The sequence below is a fragment of the Penaeus chinensis genome, chromosome 28, assembly GCF_019202785.1.
Source record: "Penaeus chinensis breed Huanghai No. 1 chromosome 28, ASM1920278v2, whole genome shotgun sequence".
Classification (NCBI taxonomy): Eukaryota; Metazoa; Arthropoda; class Malacostraca; order Decapoda; family Penaeidae; genus Penaeus; species Penaeus chinensis.
In genome coordinates this window covers 5165620-5185619 of record NC_061846.1, presented here as the reverse complement: position 1 = coordinate 5185619, position 20000 = coordinate 5165620, and the positions used below count along the sequence as shown (strand labels likewise).

At 46.3% G+C, this 20000-nt stretch overlaps 1 protein-coding gene across 6 annotated transcripts in view; it reads left to right on the top strand.

Annotated features, from left to right (window-relative positions):
• LOC125040087 (cholinesterase 1-like) overlaps positions 1–20000 on the top strand; it is a 26151-nt gene that overhangs the window by 5790 nt on the left and 361 nt on the right. For 4 of the 6 annotated variants that reach the window (XM_047634570.1, XM_047634573.1, XM_047634572.1 and 1 more), the window contains exons 2-11: positions 3544–3739; positions 11976–12104; positions 12399–12540; positions 16033–16218; positions 16466–16662; positions 17535–17676; positions 17875–18050; positions 18375–18540; positions 18946–19075; positions 19236–19350. In XM_047634570.1, the coding sequence (XP_047490526.1) occupies positions 3551–3739; positions 11976–12104; positions 12399–12540; positions 16033–16218; positions 16466–16662; positions 17535–17676; positions 17875–18050; positions 18375–18540; positions 18946–19075; positions 19236–19350 (1572 nt within the window). In that variant the 5' untranslated portion in view covers positions 3544–3550. Of the gene's footprint in view, positions 1–3386; positions 3449–3543; positions 3740–11975; positions 12105–12398; positions 12541–16032; positions 16219–16465; positions 16663–17534; positions 17677–17874; positions 18051–18374; positions 18541–18945; positions 19076–19235; positions 19351–20000 lie in introns of those variants that run through there. The other 2 variants (XM_047634575.1, XM_047634571.1) reach the window with 2 other exon arrangements.

Below are 20000 nucleotides of genomic sequence, written 5' to 3'. Positions count from 1 at the left end.
TCAAAGACTGTAGGGAGATGATGATGATGGCGTCTACCGCTCTGACTGAGTTAGTTTGTGTAGAATTATTCTGAGATCGCAGTGCACCCTTGTTTTTCTAGACGAGGGAATCCTCTGCAAGCATGACACAAATGACCTTCAAGATTATGGTAAGAGCAGAAAGGGGTGCTATTACATTCCCTAGAGTGGTGCCCTGAACGAAAACAATGCCAGCAGATACCATTTTGAGGAACCCAAGTGAAGTCCTTTGTCGTCCTGCGGGGTTGGCTTAGAGTCTGTGTGGTGGCCGGATGTCTTGCGTTCGCAAGTGGGGGCTAACGCTGACGGGGAGGCTGCGACTGGCGAGAAGGCTGTGGCTGATGAGGATGTTGTACTCCTGTGGCCATGACCTGGGCTGTAGGTACACTAGCAGGCATGTAAGTAGGGGAATGCATATAGGCTTTCAAAAATGCGTTAGGCACGCCCTTTGCCATTTCAGTTGCAATTTATCAAAGGGCAGTCTCCTGTTGGCCGTGAGGTAAAGCGAAAAAAACAGGTGCAGAGGTTGGTGTTGGAAAATATTATAGTTCGCGTCCATTAACGTCTGCAATAGGCTTGAATAAGAAAAGTTAGGTGAGCCACGAAGAGCGCACATCATTTGGTCGAATGCCGACTGAACATATACACTTAGGAGAAGGAGGTCAATGGGTGAGAAAGAGGCAGGTCTCAGGTTAAACATGCGTGCAATTTGTAGGAATGGAGGGACGTCTTTCGGTCAGTCTTAAAATCGTCCCATGTACGGTTCTTGCTCATTTCGAAGGCGGTCAGGACTTGTCATACAGGAATAGACCTCAAACAGTAAGGGAGGAGTTGAAGAAAGCAATTGTCAGTCTAGCGATTCTGAATTAGTTCTTTTACTGCGGGGAGACTGCAGAGAATAACGAGAGGGGAAAACTTTACTTCACTGATAATTCCTAACCAACGAGGTATACTATTGGTGGGTGCTTCATGCTCAGGGTGATGTGAAGCGATGGTGTGGTAGCCTAGTTAGTGCTAAGTGCTTGCATGCCTTCTTGCTTACAGCTGCCACCGCTGGCTTCCCTGATGCGAAAAGGGAGCAGCTATGCATAAGACTCCCCTGCCAGCTCATAGCCTCTCCATCATCAAGACTTCTGCAGTGCCTTCTCATGGCCACCCATGGAAAATAGGTACCTTGCGGTCCTAGGCTGAACTGTGGAGGCTCTTGGAGCAGCAGGAGGCCCTAAAGGTACAGAGCCATGGCCCACCGGCGTGTGGATACGCCCTGGCTTCGTACTAACTCCTGCCCCCGTGCCCCCCCCCCCCCCCCCCCCCCCACGTTGAGGTCACTCCAGTCGATGAGCGTATTATGGTATTGAGACTGAAGCTGTCATTTTGCTCCATGTTTCTTATTGCTGTATACGCTCCTAGGGATGTATATAAACTTGAGGTGAAAGAGATGTTTTGCGCCAAACTTGCATCTGTGGCAGACAGTTGTCCTCGGCGAGATATTCGTACTGTTGTGGGCGACTTCAATGCGGTATCCGGCTGCGATCGAGCTGGCTACAAGATGTCTGTTGGTCCTCATGGCTCAGGAGCTGATGCTGGCAGCGGGAATAGCCACCTTTTCCGTGACTTTGCTAGGTCACAGAAATTGAGGATTTCTGGCTTCTGGTATCAGCGTACTGACCCACATTGTTGGACTTGGTACAGCGATACGGGTGGTGTGGCCAAGGAGATAGACCACATCCTCGTTAGCACTAGGTGGAGGATCCTCCAGAATTGCAGGGTGTATCGAAGTGCCGAGTTCTGTGGAACTGATCATAGATTATTTTGGCTACTCTCCGGGTCCACTTTAGAACCCCCCATCGCTCAAATGAACACCCCAGGGTGTTTCATTCGGACAGATTGAGGGAGGACGAGTGTACCCGGGGGTTTGCCGAGGCTATCTCTGGTCGTCTCACAGCACTCAAGGGCCTGACAGACCCTGTTGTTATGTGGAATACCTTCATGCGTGAAATGCTTGATGCAGCTCAGGAATCCATTGGTGAACGCCCAAGAGCAAGACAGAATTCCATCTCACAGGAGACACTGGAAGCCATAGATGCTTGTCGTGCAGCTCGATTGTCAGGGGATGATCGCAACTTGCACCGTTCTCTGGTACGCAGGACTAGGACACTGTTGAGAAGGGATAAGGAACAGTCCTGTCTACCAAGCCCTGAGAAAGCTGAACTCCAAGCCCTCCTCACAGACGACTGCAGTCCGCTCCGCAAATGGCCAGATAATCTCAGATCCTGTTATTTGTGTGTCAATACGTAACATTCTCTTTAACCCCCCCCCCCCCATCTTTCTCTTTCTCTCTCTCTCTCCAAACATGTCAAGCGACCCACTAAAAGGAGTGTGCAACTAGGATCTAACTAGCTCCACAGACATTACCTATCTACTCATACATGAGTAATGATAGCGGGGTTTTACACACTCCCGTGGGCACTTGGTGGCAATTGATTTAGAAATTCGAAACCGAAGTCAGATATACTGAGATATATATATATATATATATATATATATGAAAGATGGAATAATGCAATGCCGCATTGATATAGATGGGTATGGGTATGGAGAATATAATATCGCTCTATCATTGTGTGTGTGCATCATATGTGCGCGCGCGCGCTTGTGTGTGTATGTGCGTGTGTGTGTGTGTGTTATATATGCATGTATGTATATATGCATACACATAATGTATATTCACATATGTATATGTATGCACATAGATACATAAATATACACATATATACATATACGTCGACGGGAAACCACTGATTCCTTGTCGGCCTATCGTCTCGGTTGCCACGCAGCGCCTGGTCGCATAACAAGCTCTGATTACAGTGAATTGGGCGGTTGAGCTTAATTTTGTGCTCCTTAGGAGGAAGAGAGTCTGGTCCTTTATACGCCTGCTCCCTACTTTTTTATTATCGGTCTGTCTTTTGTTTGCTGTCCGTTTTGAATACAGAAATGGTAATTTCAAGCACTGGCAACATAGGTTTAACAGAGGAAATGGTTGTTTTTGCTGTGTCATGATGAGTGTTATCTTTGGAAACGGGTAAAATCAACCAACGAAATATTTATACACACACTCACACACACACATACACATTATATATGTAAATATATAATTGGTCGACCAAAAAAGGGTAATCTAGAACCCTGAGACACAATCCTTGACATCACAGGATTTTGGACCCCCCCCCCCCTTCACCGCCCATCCCTTTGGTCACAATCTGTGGCATCACGTGAGGATAATAGAGCACCCCCCCCCTCCCCCTCCCCCTCCCGTTCCGCCCTTTAGGTGCATCACTTCAAAAGGCTGGGACCTCCACGACAGAGTCAGTTGTTGCTCAGGCTGTCGAGGAGAAGCAGGTCGGGCCGAGAGGAAAGACGAGTGGGACAGGCACGTTTACTGGCACTTCTGACACTCCCCCCCCCCCCCCCCAGTGGCATCTGGTTCTTGGAACAGTTGAAGTACAACGTGACTTTCTTCGGCAGGGTCACGATGCGGTTCCTGGTGGCGTCCACTGTCCTGCTGTGGCTGAGCGCAGCAGCAGAAGAGGAAACGGTCTCGGTCCAGCTCCAGCAGGGCATCATTGAAGGCAGCATGGCGGTGGCCAAGGGGGGAAAGCCCTTCTACAAGTTCCAGGGCATTCCCTACGCCGAACCTCCCGTCGGGAATCTGAGGTTTAAGGTAAGCGTTGCCAACGACAGGAGGTGAGCTGCAGGAAGGAAATGGAGTCCTGGGATTCGAACGAGTCGTATTCCTCATGGATAAGTCTGCCTTCCATCGTCTATTCTTGTCTTGCGTAAGCATTTCGGACGCGGCCCTTTACTCTACCTTCTATCGTCTATTCCTGTCTTGAGTAAGCATTTCAGACGAGGCCACCTCTAGATTTCGGTTTCCAAAGCTCGTTTACCTTTTTCAGTTTTATAGGGTTATCGTATATGCTGAAGGGAGGCTGCCGTTCTTTTTAATATTTTCGATCCCTTCGTTGTACTTGTCCAGAGAGAGAGAGGGGGGGGGGGTAGATAGATAGAGAGAGATGAAGATAGATAGACTGAGAGAGAGCGAGGTAGATAGATAGATTGAGAGAGAGAGAGAGAAAGAGGTAGATACATAGATTGAGAGAGAGAGAGAAAGAGGTAGATACATAGATTGAGAGAGAGAGAGAAAGAGGTAGATAGATAGATTGAGAGAGAGAGGTAGATAGATAGATTGAGAGAGAGAGGTAGATAGATAGATTGAGAGAGAGAGGTAGATAGATAGATTGAGAGAGAGAGGTAGATAGATAGATTGAGAGAGAGAGGTAGATAGATAGATTGAGAGAGAGAGGTAGATAGATAGATTGAGAGAGAGAGGTAGATAGATAGATTGAGAGAGAGGTAGATAGATAGATTGAGAGAGAGAGGTAGATAGATAGATTGAGAGAGAGAGGTAGATAGATAGATTGAGAGAGAGAGGTAGATAGATAGATTGAGAGAGAGAGGTAGATAGATAGATTGAGAGAGAGAGGTAGATAGATAGATTGAGAGAGAGAGGTAGATAGATAGATTGAGAGAGAGAGGTAGATAGATAGATTGAGAGAGAGAGGGAGATAGATAGAGTGAGAGAGAGAGAAGATATAGATTGAGAGAGAGAGTGAGAGAGATAGAGAGAGAGAGGTAGATAGATAGATTGAGAGAGAGAGAGAAAGAGGTAGATAGATAGATTGAGAGAGAGAGAGAAAGAGGTAGATAGATAGATTGAGAGAGAGAGAGAAAGAGGTAGATAGATAGATTGAGAGAGAGAGAGAAAGAGGTAGATAGATAGATTGAGAGAGAGAGAGAAAGAGGTAGATAGATAGATTGAGAGAGAGAGAGAAAGAGGTAGATAGATAGATTGAGAGAGAGAGAGAAAGAGGTAGATAGATAGATTGAGAGAGAGAGAGAAGGAGGTAGATAGATAGATTGAGAGAGAGAGAGAAAGAGGTAGATAGATAGATTGAGAGAGAGAGAGAAAGAGGTAGATAGATAGATTGAGAGAGAGAGAGAAAGAGGTAGATAGATAGATTGAGAGAGAGAGAGAAAGAGGTAGATAGATAGATTGAGAGAGAGAGAGAAAGAGGTAGATAGATAGATTGAGAGAGAGAGAGAAAGAGGTAGATAGATAGATTGAGAGAGAGAGAGAAAGAGGTAGATAGATAGATTGAGAGAGAGAGAGAAAGAGGTAGATAGATAGATTGAGAGAGAGAGAGAAAGAGGTAGATAGATAGATTGAGAGAGAGAGAGAAAGAGGTAGATAGATAGATTGAGAGAGAGAGAGAAAGAGGTAGATAGATAGATTGAGAGAGAGAGAGAGAAAGAGGTAGATAGATAGATTGAGAGAGAGAGAGAGAAAGAGGTAGATAGATAGATTGAGAGAGAGAGAGAGAAAGAGGTAGATAGATAGATTGAGAGAGAGAGAGAGAAAGAGGTAGATAGATAGATTGAGAGAGAGAGAGAGAAAGAGGTAGATAGATAGATTGAGAGAGAGAGAGAGAAAGAGGTAGATAGATAGATTGAGAGAGAGAGAGAGAAAGAGGTAGATAGATAGATTGAGAGAGAGAGAGAGAAAGAGGTAGATAGATAGATTGAGAGAGAGAGAGAGAAAGAGGTAGATAGATAGATTGAGAGAGAGAGAGAGAAAGAGGTAGATAGATAGATTGAGAGAGAGAGAGAGAAAGAGGTAGATAGATAGATTGAGAGAGAGAGAGAGAAAGAGGTAGATAGATAGATTGAGAGAGAGAGAGAGAAAGAGGTAGATAGATAGATTGAGAGAGAGAGAGAGAAAGAGGTAGATAGATAGATTGAGAGAGAGAGAGAGAAAGAGGTAGATAGATAGATTGAGAGAGAGAGAGAGAAAGAGGTAGATAGATAGATTGAGAGAGAGAGAGAGAAAGAGGTAGATAGATAGATTGAGAGAGAGAGAGAGAAAGAGGTAGATAGATAGATTGAGAGAGAGAGAGAGAAAGAGGTAGATAGATAGATTGAGAGAGAGAGAGAGAAAGAGGTAGATAGATAGATTGAGAGAGAGAGAGAGAAAGAGGTAGATAGATAGATTGAGAGAGAGAGAGAGAAAGAGGTAGATAGATAGATTGAGAGAGAGAGAGAGAAAGAGGTAGATAGATAGATTGAGAGAGAGAGAGAGAAAGAGGTAGATAGATAGATTGAGAGAGAGAGAGAGAAAGAGGTAGATAGATAGATTGAGAGAGAGAGAGAGAAAGAGGTAGATAGATAGATTGAGAGAGAGAGAGAGAAAGAGGTAGATAGATAGATTGAGAGAGAGAGAGAGAAAGAGGTAGATAGATAGATTGAGAGAGAGAGAGAGAAAGAGGTAGATAGATAGATTGAGAGAGAGAGAGAGAAAGAGGTAGATAGATAGATTGAGAGAGAGAGAGAGAAAGAGGTAGATAGATAGATTGAGAGAGAGAGAGAGAAAGAGGTAGATAGATAGATTGAGAGAGAGAGAGAGAAAGAGGTAGATAGATAGATTGAGAGAGAGAGAGAGAAAGAGGTAGATAGATAGATTGAGAGAGAGAGAGAGAAAGAGGTAGATAGATAGATTGAGAGAGAGAGAGAGAAAGAGGTAGATAGATAGATTGAGAGAGAGAGAGAGAAAGAGGTAGATAGATAGATTGAGAGAGAGAGAGAAAGAGGTAGATAGATAGATTGAGAGAGAGAGAGAGAAAGAGGGTAGATAGATAGATTGAGAGAGAGAGAGAGAAAGAGGTAGATAGATAGATTGAGAGAGAGAGAGAGAAAGAGGTAGATAGATAGATTGATGAGAGAGAGAGAGAAAGAGAGAGATAGATAGATTGAGAGAGAGAGAGAGAAAGAGGTAGATAGATAGATTGAGAGAGAGAGAGAAAGAGGTAGATAGATAGATTGAGAGAGAGAGAGAGAAAGAGGTAGATAGATAGATTGAGAGAGAGAGAGAGAAAGAGGTAGATAGATAGATTGAGAGAGAGAGAGAGAAAGAGGTAGATAGATAGATTGAGAGAGAGAGAGATAAGAGGTAGATAAAATAGATTGAGAAGAGAGAAGAAGAGGTAGATAGATAGATTGAGAAGAGAGAGAAAGAGGTAGATAGATAGATTAAAAGAGAGAGAGAAAGGGAGATAGAGAGATAGAAGAGAGAGAGAAAGAGTAGATAGATAGATTGAGAGAGAGAGAGAAAGAAGATAATAGAATTGAGAGAGAGAGAGAAAGAGTAATAGATTGATTGAGAGAGAGAGAGAAAGAGTTAGATAGATTGATTGAGAGAGAAGAGAGAAAGAGGTAGATAGATTGATTGAAGAGAGAGAGAGAAAGGTAGATAGATAGATTAGATAGAAAAAAAGAGAAAAGAGGAAGTAGAGAGATAGATAGAGGTAGATAGAAATAGAGAGAGGGGAAAAAGAGGTATATAGTTTAGATTGTAGAAAAAGAGAGAAAGAGGTAGATAATAGATAATAGGAAAAAGAGAGAGGGATGAGAGAAGATAGAAGATAAAATAAAAATAGAATAGAGAGAGGGAGAGGTAGATAGATAGATAGATAGAAAAAGAGAGAGGGAGAGGTAGATAGATAGATAGATAGAAAAAGAGAAAAGGGAAGAAAGGTATAATGAGAGAGTAGAGATAGGATAAAGAAAAGGAAGAGGTAGATAGATAGATAGATAGAAAAAGAGAGAGGGAGAGGTAGATAGATAGATAGATAGAAAAAGAGAGAGGGAGAGGTAGATAGATAGATAGATAGAAAAAAAAAAAAAAAAAAAAAAAAAAAAAAAAAAAAAAAAAAAAAAAAAAGGGAGATGAGAAGATGAGAGGGGTATGAAAGAAAAAAAGAGAGGGAATTAATTGTTTGAAAAAAGAGGGGAGAGGTAATAAAAATGATGGAAAGGGAAGGAGGGGTAGATGAATAAGAAAAGAATAGGGAGGGTGATAGATCGTAGGGGAATCAAGGAAAAGAGAGGGGAGGAGTTGCAAAATTTAGAAAAGATGGGGGGGGTAGAAGGGGATGAAAAAATGGGTGGTTGATTTTAAAAACCCCCCCCCTTTTTGTGAAAAGATAATCCCCCCCGGGAAAATGATAAAATTTTTTTAAGAGAATTTTGGAAAAAAAAACCCCTTTTTGAAAGAAAAGGAGTTTTAAGTATAACTAAAGTTTGTGGTTTAGAAGATTTTTTGTTTAAACGATCCCCCGCCCCCCCTTTTCCGTATGATAATATTTTTGTTAAATTTAGGTGTGATATATTAGGTTGTAGAGATAATTTTTTTTGTAAATAACCCCCTCTCTCTTTCTCTTACTCACTCACTCACTCACCCCCCCTCTCTCCTTACCACTCACGCATCCTCCCCCCCTCTCTTTTCTATCACCACCACTCCCGCCCCTCCCCCTACCCCCCTCACTCACCCCCACCTCTCTCTTTCCTTACCACTCACCCCACTCCCCCCTCCGGGGCCCTCTCACTCACCCTCATCCCCCCTCCTTTCTTACCCCACCACTCCTCCCCCCTCTCTTTTCTTTTACCCCACTCACTCACTCCCCCCCTCTCTTTCTCACCACCTCACCACCCCCCTCCCCCTTACCACCACCACTCCTCCCCCTCTCCCTTTCTTTTACTCACTCACCACTCACTCCCCCTCTCTCTTTCCTTTTACTACCACCACTCACCCCCCTCTTTTTTTTCCTACCACTCACCACTCACCCCCCTCTCTCTTCTCTTACCACCACTACTCACTCCCCCCCCTTTTTCCTTTTACCATTCACCCCCCTTTTTTTACTCACTCCCCCCCCCCCTCTCTTTCTCCCCCCAATCACCACCACCCCCCCTCTCTCTTCTCTACCACTCATTTACTCCCCCCCTCTCTTTTCCTTCCCAAACCCTTTACCACTCCCCCTCTCTCTTCCTTCCCAACATTTCTCACTTCCCTCTCTTTTCTCTACCCAAATCCCCCCCCCCTTTTTTCCCCCCTCATTTCTCCCCCCCCGCCTTTCCTACCCCAACACTTACCACCTCCCTCCTCTTTCTCTTACCCAATACTACCCCCCCCTCTCCTTTCTCTTACCCAACATTTACCACCCCCCGTTTTTCCCCCTCCTTCCTCTTTCCCCTTACCCAATCACTTACCACTTCCCTCTTTTTTTTCTCTTCCCAACACTTACCACTCTCCCTCTCCTTTCTCTTCCCCAATCATTTACCACCTCCCCTCCTTTCCCCCTTACCCAACATTTTCCATCTCCCTCCTCCTCGCCCCAATCACTTATCACCTCCCTCCTCTTCTTTTAAACCCCAACCCCCCCCTTTACCCCACCCCCCCCCTCTCTTTCTCTTACCCCCCATTTACTCACCTCCCCCCCCTTTTCTCTTCCCAAAATCACTGACTCACTCTCCCTCCTCTTCCTTACCCAATCACTACCACCTCCCCTTTTTTTTCCTTTTCCCCAAACCACTTACTCACTCCCCCTCTCTTTCTCTTCCCCACTCACCACTCACCTCCCTCCTCTTTCTTCCCAATCACACTCACCCCCCTCCTTTCCTTACCAAACACACCACCCCCCTCCTTTCCCCCTTACCCAATCACTTACCCACTCTCCCCCCCTTTCTCTTACCCCTCACTTACTCACTCCCCCCTTTTTCCACCCACTCACCACCACCTCCCTCTCTCTTTCTCACCCACCACCACTCCCCTCTCTCCCACCACCCCCCCCTCATACCCCCAACAAAACCCCCAAAAACCCCAACCACCCATCCCAAAAATATAAAACAACAACCCCCCACCCCCCCCACCCCCCAAGCCCCCCCCCCCCCCCCCCCCCCCCCCCCCCCCCCCCAAGGCACCCGACCCCCTTAACCCCCCGGGGCGCGTTTCCGGGGGAACGCCGGCATCCCCCCCCCGCACTACCTCCCTTTTCCCCCCCCCCCATCCCCCTCCCTCTTCCCAACACCCCTCCCTTTTTTTCTCCCCTCCCTTCCTACTTCCCCCGTCCCTCCCTACTTCCCTTCCTTCCCCTTCCTCCTCCCCTCCTCCTCCTCCTCCTCCTCCTCCTCCTCCTCCTCCAACTCCATCTCGGAAGATTTTTTACGACTCTCCCTCCTCTTCCCTCTTTCTCTTTATTTCTTATCCTACTTTCAACCACTTCCGACTTTTCCGACCCACCCTGTCCCTTCCTCTCTCTCTTCCTTCATTCCTCCTCCTGCTCCCTCTTCCCCCTTCTCCTTTTCCCTTTCCCCCCTCCTCCTCCTCCTTCCTCCCACCACCTTCCTTCTGTCACCTCTCTAGCTCTTCCTCTCTTCCGTCCCTCCTACTTCCTTCCTCTTCTCCTTCATCTCTCCTTCACCCCCTCCTCCTCCCTCTCCTTCTTTTCCTTCTCCAACTCCTCCTCCTCCTCCACCTCCTCCTCCTTTTCCTCCTCCCGTCTTCCCCCCCTTCTCCTCCTCCTCCTCACTCCTCCCCCCCTTCTCCTCCTCCTGCTCCTCCTCTCTCCCTCTCCTCCTCTCTCCCTCTCCTCTTCCTCCTCTCTCCCTCTCCTCTTCCTCCTCTCTCCCTCTCCTCTTCCTCCTCTCTCCCTCTCCTCTTCCTCCTCTCTCCCTCTCCTCTTCCTCCTCTCTCCCTCTCCTCTTCCTCCTCTCTCCCTCTCCTCTTCCTCCTCTCTCCCTCTCCTCTTCCTCCTCCCGTCTTCCCCCCCTTCTCCTCCTCCTGCTCCTCCTCTCCTCTTCCTCCTCTCTCCCTCTCCTCTCTCCCTCTCCTCTCTCCCTCTCCTCTCTCCCTCTCCTCTCTCCCTCTCCTCTCTCCCTCTCCTCTCTCCCTCTCCTCTCTCCCTCTCCTCTCTCCCTCTCCTCTCTCCCTCTCCTCTCTCCCTCTCCTCTCTCCCTCTCCTCTCTCCCTCTCCTCTCTCCCTCTCCTCTCTCCCTCTCCTCTCTCCCTCTCCTCTCTCCCTCTCCTCTCTCCCTCTCCTCTCTCCCTCTCCTCTCTCCCTCTCCTCTCTCCCTCTCCTCTCTCCCTCTCCTCTCTCCCTCTCCTCTCTCCCTCTCCTCTCTCCCTCTCCTCTCTCCCTCTCCTCTCTCCCTCTCCTCTCTCCCTCTCCTCTCTCCCTCTCCTCTCTCCCTCTCCTCTCTCCCTCTCCTCTCTCCCTCTCCTCTCTCCCTCTCCTCTCTCCCTCTCCTCTCTCCCTCTCCTCTCTCCCTCTCCTCTCTCCCTCTCCTCTCTCCCTCTCCTCTCTCCCTCTCCTCTCTCCCTCTCCTCTCTCCCTCTCCTCTCTCCCTCTCCTCTCTCCCTCTCCTCTTTCTCGTCCCACTCCTTTCTCCCTCTCCTCCTTCCTCCTTCCTCCTTCCTCCTTCCTCCTTCCTCCTTCCTCCTTCCTCCTTCCTCCTTCCTCCTTCCTCCTTCATCCCTCTCCCTCCTTTTCTTCCTCCTCCTTCCTCCCTCTCCCCTCCTCTTCCTCCTCTTCCTCCTCTTCCTCCTCATTCCTCCCTCTCCCCTCCTCTCCTCATCCTCCCTCCCTCTTCTTCTCCTCCTTCCTCATCCTCCCTCCCTCTTCTTCTCCTCCTTCCTCTCTTCCTCCTCCTTCCTTCCTCTCCTCCTCCTCTCCCCCTCTCCTCTTCCCCCTTCCTACTTCTCCTCCTCTTCATTCCTCTTTCTCCTCCTTCTCCCTCTTTCTCCTTCTCCCTCCCTCCTTCCTCTTATTCCCTCTTATTCCTGTCGCCCCCTCTACCTCCTGTCCTTTGTCTTATACCTCTTCCTTTCTCCTTTCTCCTCCCATATTCTCCCTCTCCCTCTTTCCTTCGCTCCCTCCCTCCTTCTTTCACCCAACGGCAGTCAACCTTTTATTTTGGTTCTACCCCCCCCCCCCACTACCACTTACCTGGGACCCCTTGAACGCCAACGGAAGTTAACCATTATTTCCCATTCCCCCCCCCCTCCCTAGGACCCGCTGCCTGCCGGGGCGTGGGAGGGCGTGAGGGACGGGTCCGTCGCCCCGCCCGCATGTCCTCAGCCGTTCTTCCCCATGAAGACCAATGAAGACTGTCTGTTTCTCAATGTGTTCACGCCTCGGGTAAGTTGGTCCCTGAGTTAAATCTCGCAGGCTGATGCTACTGTTTTTTGTTTTTGTTGTTGTCATTTTAATGTGAGGAGCATGATTCATGGTATTTGAAGGTGTCATTAAATTTATACTATATTTCATTTCGATTGATATTGGTAGCAAGTGGTTCATTACCATTTTTATCATCAATGTATTGTGATTGTTAAGAGTAGTCACGCTCTTTGGTGATATTAATCGACACCTTTCTTAACAGACCTTTGCATCTTTCTTAGTTTTCTTACAGTTTATATGACCTTTTTTTTGCAGCCGTATAAGTCGGGCCTCCCTGTCATGGTGTGGTTTTTCCCCGGGGGTTTCGTAACGGGCAGCATGGATATCTATCGACCAGAGTATTTGGTTGCGAAGGACGTGGTGTATGTCACCGTTCAGGGCCGCATCGGAGTCCTGGGTCTGTACTTTTTTCTTTTGTGTATGTTTTTTTGTGTATTCATGTATTTTTGTATTAATATTATTTATATTTCTATGGTATTTCAGCCAATATTTGATGATTTTGATATTCTCCATACTCTATGAATATTCCTTCAAAGTCCCTTTTTACGCAAAGTACCAGTCAAATTGGCTGGTACAGTGATATTATACAGTACTAAGGAATGATAAGGTAGCGAGAGGTTGAATTCGTCACAGTGGGAGTATTTGGCCAAGGGGTCCTGCTTCAAGACGTATGGCATAAGGAAGATGGGAGGAAGGAGGAGGAGGAGAAGGAGAAGGAGAAGGAGAGGGAGGGACGAGGAGACGAAGGAGGAAGAGAGGGAGGGAGAAGGAAAAGGAGAGGGAGAGAGGAGAAAGAGGAGAGGGAGAGAGGAGGAAGAGGAATCTTGAAAGTCTAAAAAGTACAAATCCTGTTTGTTGATTCCAGCTGAGAGCTTACAAACACGTCCTTTTTCGCTGAGGACTTGCATAGATGTTCTTTTTCGCTGAGGGCTTGCAAACGCGTGTCATTTTCGCTGAAAGCTTGCCATGTCCTTTTTCCTATTCGCAGAACAAGAAATAAGGCTGGACATACAGACATGATTTTTTTTTTGCACAAGGTTCTTCTTCTGTAGTAATTGGCGCCGTTACACTATTCATAATCATAGCTGAAAAGATAAGAGCCATTTGATGTAGGGAGTTACTGGATATTATCCGGATTCACAGAATAGGAAACGCTAGCAACTGCAGATGTAGGCTAATGTAGCGTGGTGCTCTAGGGACAGAGTTCAGTAAAAGGCCAAAGATCAAGACTAGCAGGAGTCGAGTGAAACGATCCTCCCTCCTTCTCTCTCCTCCTCTTCCTCCTTCGTCCCTCTCCCTCCTTCTCTCTCCTCCTCTTCCTCCTCTTCCTCCTTCGTCCCTCTCCCTCCTTCTCTCTCCTCCTCTTCCTCCTTCGTCCCTCTCCCTCCTTCTCTCTCCTCCTCTTCCTCCTTCGTCCCTCTCCCTCCTTCTCTCTCCTCCTCTTCCTCCTTCGTCCCTCTCCCTCCTTCTCTCTCCTCCTCTTCCTCCTTCGTCCCTCTCCCTCCTTCTCTCTCCTCCTCTTCCTCCTTCGTCCCTCTCCCTCCTTCTCTCTCCTCCTCTTCCTCCTTCGTCCCTCTCCCTCCTTCTCTCTCCTCCTCTTCCTCCTTCGTCCCTCTCCCTCCTTCTCTCTCCTCCTCTTCCTCCTTCGTCCCTCTCCCTCCTTCTCTCTCCTCCTCTTCCTCCTTCGTCCCTCTCCCTCCTTCTCTCTCCTCCTCTTCCTCCTTCGTCCCTCTCCCTCCTTCTCTCTCCTCCTCTTCCTCCTTCGTCCCTCTCCCTCCTTCTCTCTCCTCCTCTTCCTCCTTCGTCCCTCTCCCTCCTTCTCTCTCCTCCTCTTCCTCCTTCGTCCCTCTCCCTCCTTCTCTCTCCTCCTCTTCCTCCTTCGTCCCTCTCCCTCCTTCTCTCTCCTCCTCTTCCTCCTTCGTCCCTCTCCCTCCTTCTCTCTCCTCCTCTTCCTCCTTCGTCCCTCTCCCTCCTTCTCTCTCCTCCTCTTCCTCCTTCGTCCCTCTCCCTCCTTCTCTCTCCTCCTCTTCCTCCTTCGTCCCTCTCCCTCCTTCTCTCTCCTCCTCTTCCTCCTTCGTCCCTCTCCCTCCTTCTCTCTCCTCCTCTTCCTCCTTCGTCCCTCTCCCTCCTTCTCTCTCCTCCTCTTCCTCCTTCGTCCCTCTCCCTCCTTCTCTCTCCTCCTCTTCCTCCTTCGTCCCTCTCCCTCCTTCTCTCTCCTCCTCTTCCTCCTTCGTCCCTCTCCCTCCTTCTCTCTCCTCCTCTTCCTCCTTCGTCCCTCTCCCTCCTTCTCTCTCCTCCTCTTCCTCCTTCGTCCCTCTCCCTCCTTCTCTCTCCTCCTCTTCCTCCTTCGTCCCTCTCCCTCCTTCTCTCTCCTCCTCTTCCTCCTTCGTCCCTCTCCCTCCTTCTCTCTCCTCCTCTTCCTCCTTCGTCCCTCTCCCTCCTTCTCTCTCCTCCTCTTCCTCCTTCGTCCCTCTCCCTCCTTCTCTCTCCTCCTCTTCCTCCTTCGTCCCTCTCCCTCCTTCTCTCTCCTCCTCTTCCTCCTTCGTCCCTCTCCCTTCTTCTCTCTCCTCCTCTTCCTCCTTCGTCCCTCTCCCTCCTTCTCCTCCTCCCTCCCTCTCTCTCCTCTTCTTCCTCCTCCTTCCACCCTCTCCCCTCCTCTATAACAAGAGGAGTAACGCAAGAGGATCAGTACTACCCCCAATCCCTTGCTCGTCGTGGGGGGGGGGGGGGTCTTAGACGGAAAATGAGGCCCAATGTAAGGGATCACACCTGCCTTGGACCCCAGCCCTTGCCTCAACTAATTTTGAATGGTCATTTCTTCTCCTTTCCCTTTCCGTCTCTTCTTCATCCACTTCTGACGCCCACTTGCTAAGGTGTGAGAGCCGTGCTGAAAGAGTGAAAGGCCGGCTTTGTGTCAGTCCTGAACGGCCTCCGGGAGCTAATGGCACGGTGTTCCCTAGGTTGATCCCCTTGCCGTTATCCGTATGGGGACCCTGAGAGGTAGACCGTTTCTTTTCCCCATTTACTTCAGGCTCGCCATGGTCAATAATGTTTATCCTTATTAGGGGCATCAAGGCTTGCCTCTTCATCAACTAGCCTATCAGAATTTGATTTCTCTGCCTCTCCTTTAAACCACCGCTCCGACCACTGATACTAATACCCCCTCCTCGAGGTTTGCTGTCAAGTCTGTCCACCAGGGTCATTACTCAACCTTCAGAATATACCCCTTCCTTTCTCCCATTAGCCTCCACTCCATCTTCTGCATTGTCTACCCCTTGCCCCCTTATTACGACTTTTCATCCCTAATGTCCTCCCCACAGTACTACTTCACTACACACCACCCCACCCACGTCCTTCAACTCTCTCCACCTACTTCTTTTGGCCCAGCCAAGTGGGATCGATTCTTTGTGATTCCCCCTACAACCCCTTACTCTAACAATACCCTCCTCTTCCAACAATGTCCCAAAAACAAGTAGGCAAAGCTTCCCTTCCCAGTCGTTTCGATCGTTCATACATTGTCACAGGTACATCTGAGTCCCCAGCCTGTGCACCATCAACCCAGAATGACCTCACTGGCAAATGTTATATCATTTTAGAAGACAGGATGCCGCTGTTTTATATATATTTCACCAATAATTTTGATTTATGCAGTGCACAATACACATTTCTCAACGCAAGCCTTTAGTCTGGGGCTTCAACTCATGCATGTTATTGGACATAACAAGCATTCAGATCTTTTGGTTGAAGAAAAGACATAAATTATATGAATTAAGTTATAAACATTATTTCTGTAACAATGTGATTGTGAGTGAGAGTGAGAAGAGGAAATGCACGTTTCCTTTTTCTTCTTGCCTCAGTAATTCAAAACACTTTGCTTCTGGGTTTGTAGGATTCCTTTCAACTGAGGACTCTGAGCTCCCAGGCAACCTAGGGCTGAAGGACCAGACATTAGCCCTCAAGTGGGTTCAGGAAAACATCCGTGACCTTGGTGGTGACCCAAACAGTGTCACCATCTTTGGAGGGAACACGGGAGGCACAGCTGTGCACTACCACATTTTGTCTCCAATGTCAAAAGGTAAAATTAATACCTATATTTCAACCAAAGAGAGATAAATAATGAAGATATTGTAATTGTTTTTCTCTGCAATTGCTTCAGTTTATTTCACTATCTGGAAAATCGAGATGAACCAAGACCTTGTTTGACTGTTTTATGAGAACTGTTTGAAACTTCCATGCCAAGCCTCATTGGTAATATTACATCATTGTATTTTAATCTTTTGACCATTCTATTCCACGTCACTATTATTTCGTAACTGCCATAGGTTTGTTTAAGCGAGCCATCATGCAGTCAGGAACGGCTCTGTGCTCTTGGTCAATTCGAGAGGACCATAGATACATGGCAGATCAGATCGGTAGCTTCGTAGACTGTCCTGGAGGAGAGACGGAGAATTCTGCTGACCTTGTTGACTGCCTGAAGAAGGTCCCTGCTGATCAACTGACTGCTGCATTGCTCGAACTGGTAGGAGTTGAACACAGTAACGTTGTTTTATCTAAGGCTTTTGATATTTAAACCTGACCTTATTCTCATACTGGCGTCATGATGGGCAAACGGCGAAATCAGACAATTTTCCTATTCTAGCAAAGTTTTACTTATGAGGTGCATTACCTGATTACTTTTTAAGAAAAATATGGAACCTCTTGGTCAGATACTTGGTTTGGTTCGTTACCTCTCTAAGTTTACCAAACCATAGCTCGCATACTCTTGTCAAAAATGTGCCTATAACCTAACCAACTTCTTAACCAGGAACTCAATTTCTTTCAAAGCATAGGTTTGAAATGTATGATAAGCCTTACCATGCACGCATCAGAATTTAACATGTCTCTGGATCTGAAAGGCCTATTTTCCATTCAACAAGAGGGCTGTGTTATTAATAGTCCTCTAGTGCTTTCTCGGTGATCTGAACTTCATACTGTTTTTTGGCCCAGTCTTCGGGTATAGCGAGAACGGTATCCATTCTGGTGCTGGGGACAGAACAGTACCTTCCATCTTTCTCTAATCCTTGGAAGAAAGGTGCCTCACTCTCGAACATCATATTTTAGCTTTTATGAAAGAAGCTGGTTATATCTTTTACATTTTTATATTTTAACAGAAGAATTACTGTATTCTCTTATAACTATTCTATTGTGAACACTTACGTTCAAATATTTATTTGTAATATTACATTAATTTTAATTCATCGTTCAGTTAGGCACCATATGATTGAAGTGAAGAAGGAAGGCCTAAACCCTAATTTTCCCACCCGTCCACAAGCATAGTTCTGAAAAAGCATTAACCCATTAACTTATTAGAGCAAAATAAAGCTAAACTCCGTTTTCTTGCCCAACTCCAAGCCCTCCCCTTATGTGATGACTCCCCGCGTGGATGGCGAGTTTCTCTTGGATCATCCAGCCATACTGATCAGGGAAGGCCGCTACAACCATGTCGACATCATCGCCGGCAGGACACGAGACGAAGGCACTCTTAATGTTCGAAGTAAGCGTAGTTCATGGACTTTGCAGGAGCATAAAATGTTCGAAGTCAGCGTATTTCATGGACTTTGCAGGAGCATAAAATTCTTGTCACATGTATGGTTACTCCTCTGCCTCATATAGTTCGGGATAATGTGGCGATATTGAGTGATTTGACCAGTTTGAACCATCAGTTTTTCGAGCGTTTTTTTTTTTTTTCCAGCGTTCTTGCAAGACGGCACAGTGGACGCAGTGATAGAAAACTTCAGCACCATAGGTCCCTATGTAATGGGATTGAATTACTGGGACGACAACATCGATTTCATTGGCCGCCTCATTTTCCACCGTTACATGGGACCCATTGAGTTTGACATGAGCAAGGTCAACACCCTAGTCAAGGTAAGAAGCCTGGAAATATGACCATTTTAGGATTGTTCATTTTAGGGGTTTCATTTTCGTTTTTTTTTCTCAGTCTATGAAAAGTATCTGAGCCGTGTGTATTTGCATGTATGGTTCTTGGATTAACAAGATGTGCACTCTTAGAAAATATTACACTTTCATTTTTTTTTTTTCTTGTAAGCGAAAATAAGAGAATAGAGAGTAGCACTGACTATTTATCTGATATATGGAACACAAAAGGAGTTAGCAAGATAATAATTAAGGTGATGGGAGGTTTTCTCGTGGTCACTACGTTGGCCTAATTTAAATCCTGTTCATCCCAAGCTGATTGGCGACTGCTATTTCAATATATGCGTCATGGATGCTATAGAAAACCATGCGAGAGATGCCGTCTTTGGCAATCGTGTCTACGCTTACGAGTTGCAGCATCGTGGACAATATACCTTCACAGACCTATACATGGGACCTGCACCTGATTGGATTTTGAACGGTAAGGACTTGTATTATAATAATTGTTAATATTATTATTATCATCATTATTATTATACATGGATATTTGTGTGTATGTGTGTGTGTATGTGTGTGTGTGTGTGTGTGTGTATGTGTGCGTGTATGTGTGTGTGTGTGTGTATGTGTGTGTGTATGCGTGTGTGTGTATGCGTGTGTGTATGTATGTGTGTGTGTGTGTGTGTGTGTGTGTGTGTGTGTGTGTGTGTGTGTGTGTGTGTGTGTGTGTGTGTGTGTGTGTGTGTGTGTGTGTGTGTGTGTGTGTTGTGATGATGTGAGACTAGAAACTTGATTGATATAGCGACCTGCTGCATTATAAATGTACATTTTAGCCTTTTCTAAGTCACTGACTTTTACTGTCCATATTAAACAACTCTTATACATGCAGATGTTAGCCACATGGACGATTTGCAGTACCTGTTCAACTTTGACAATCTCAATATCAGCTTGAGTAAGGAAGAGGATCTCTTCGTTTCCCGTATCATGGTAGACCTTTGGACCAACTTTGCCGCTACTGGGTAAGAGACGCCTCTACCTAAGCCATAACAATTAAAAACAAAGCAAACTCTTATCAAGTACCTAATACCAATGAATCATAATTTTCCAAAGATATCACACTTGTAACAGATCATAGATGTATGAATTGATTGCACATAAAGAATTTAACTACACCATCAGCGACCCAACGCCGGACATGTCAATGGGATTCAAATGGACACCGACTGAGGTCACGAAGACTTCCTACCTCGGCATCACCACCTCTCCTACTATGAAGGTCTTCGACAATCACCAGGTACGTGGATATCATATTCATAGGCCTTGTCCACACTAACATGCTCAAAACATGTTCAAAACATTGCTAAGGATACGGCTGCATAGATTCTTGACTTACGGAAATGTTTGCATACATATTTGAGCTACGGATATGGTTGCATACATAGTTGACCTATCTTGTTATCAATGGAAACTGGATATTTCTTAGAAAATAATACTTAGGAACAATGAATAATATAGGTTTGCTATAGTGTTGGTGTCTTGTTTAAAAGCATGTGTCGTATATTTCAGACATAATACTAGTAATGTCACAAATTACATGTGTTCAGATCCTTTCTTGAACATTGGAATTGGTAATGCAGTTTTAGTCTATTGATAAGTAACAGGGATCATGGTAAACATCTATCTTTTATACTTCAAGATATTGCTATACACACGTTACATTGATTGTATTTTCTCCCAACTGATTATTATTTTCTAAACAACCGTGAAAGAAATTCGCTAGTACTCCTTCAGCTGTTCACTCTCTGCTTACTTTCCTTTGAAGTGCTAAAAGGTTTTTTCTTCGTAACTGGTATTCTGACAGGACAAAAGCCTTTCAGTGTGACATGGCATACTGAACAGAGCTTTCGTGTAACTGTATGTAGCATCAAGTATGAGTGATTTCTA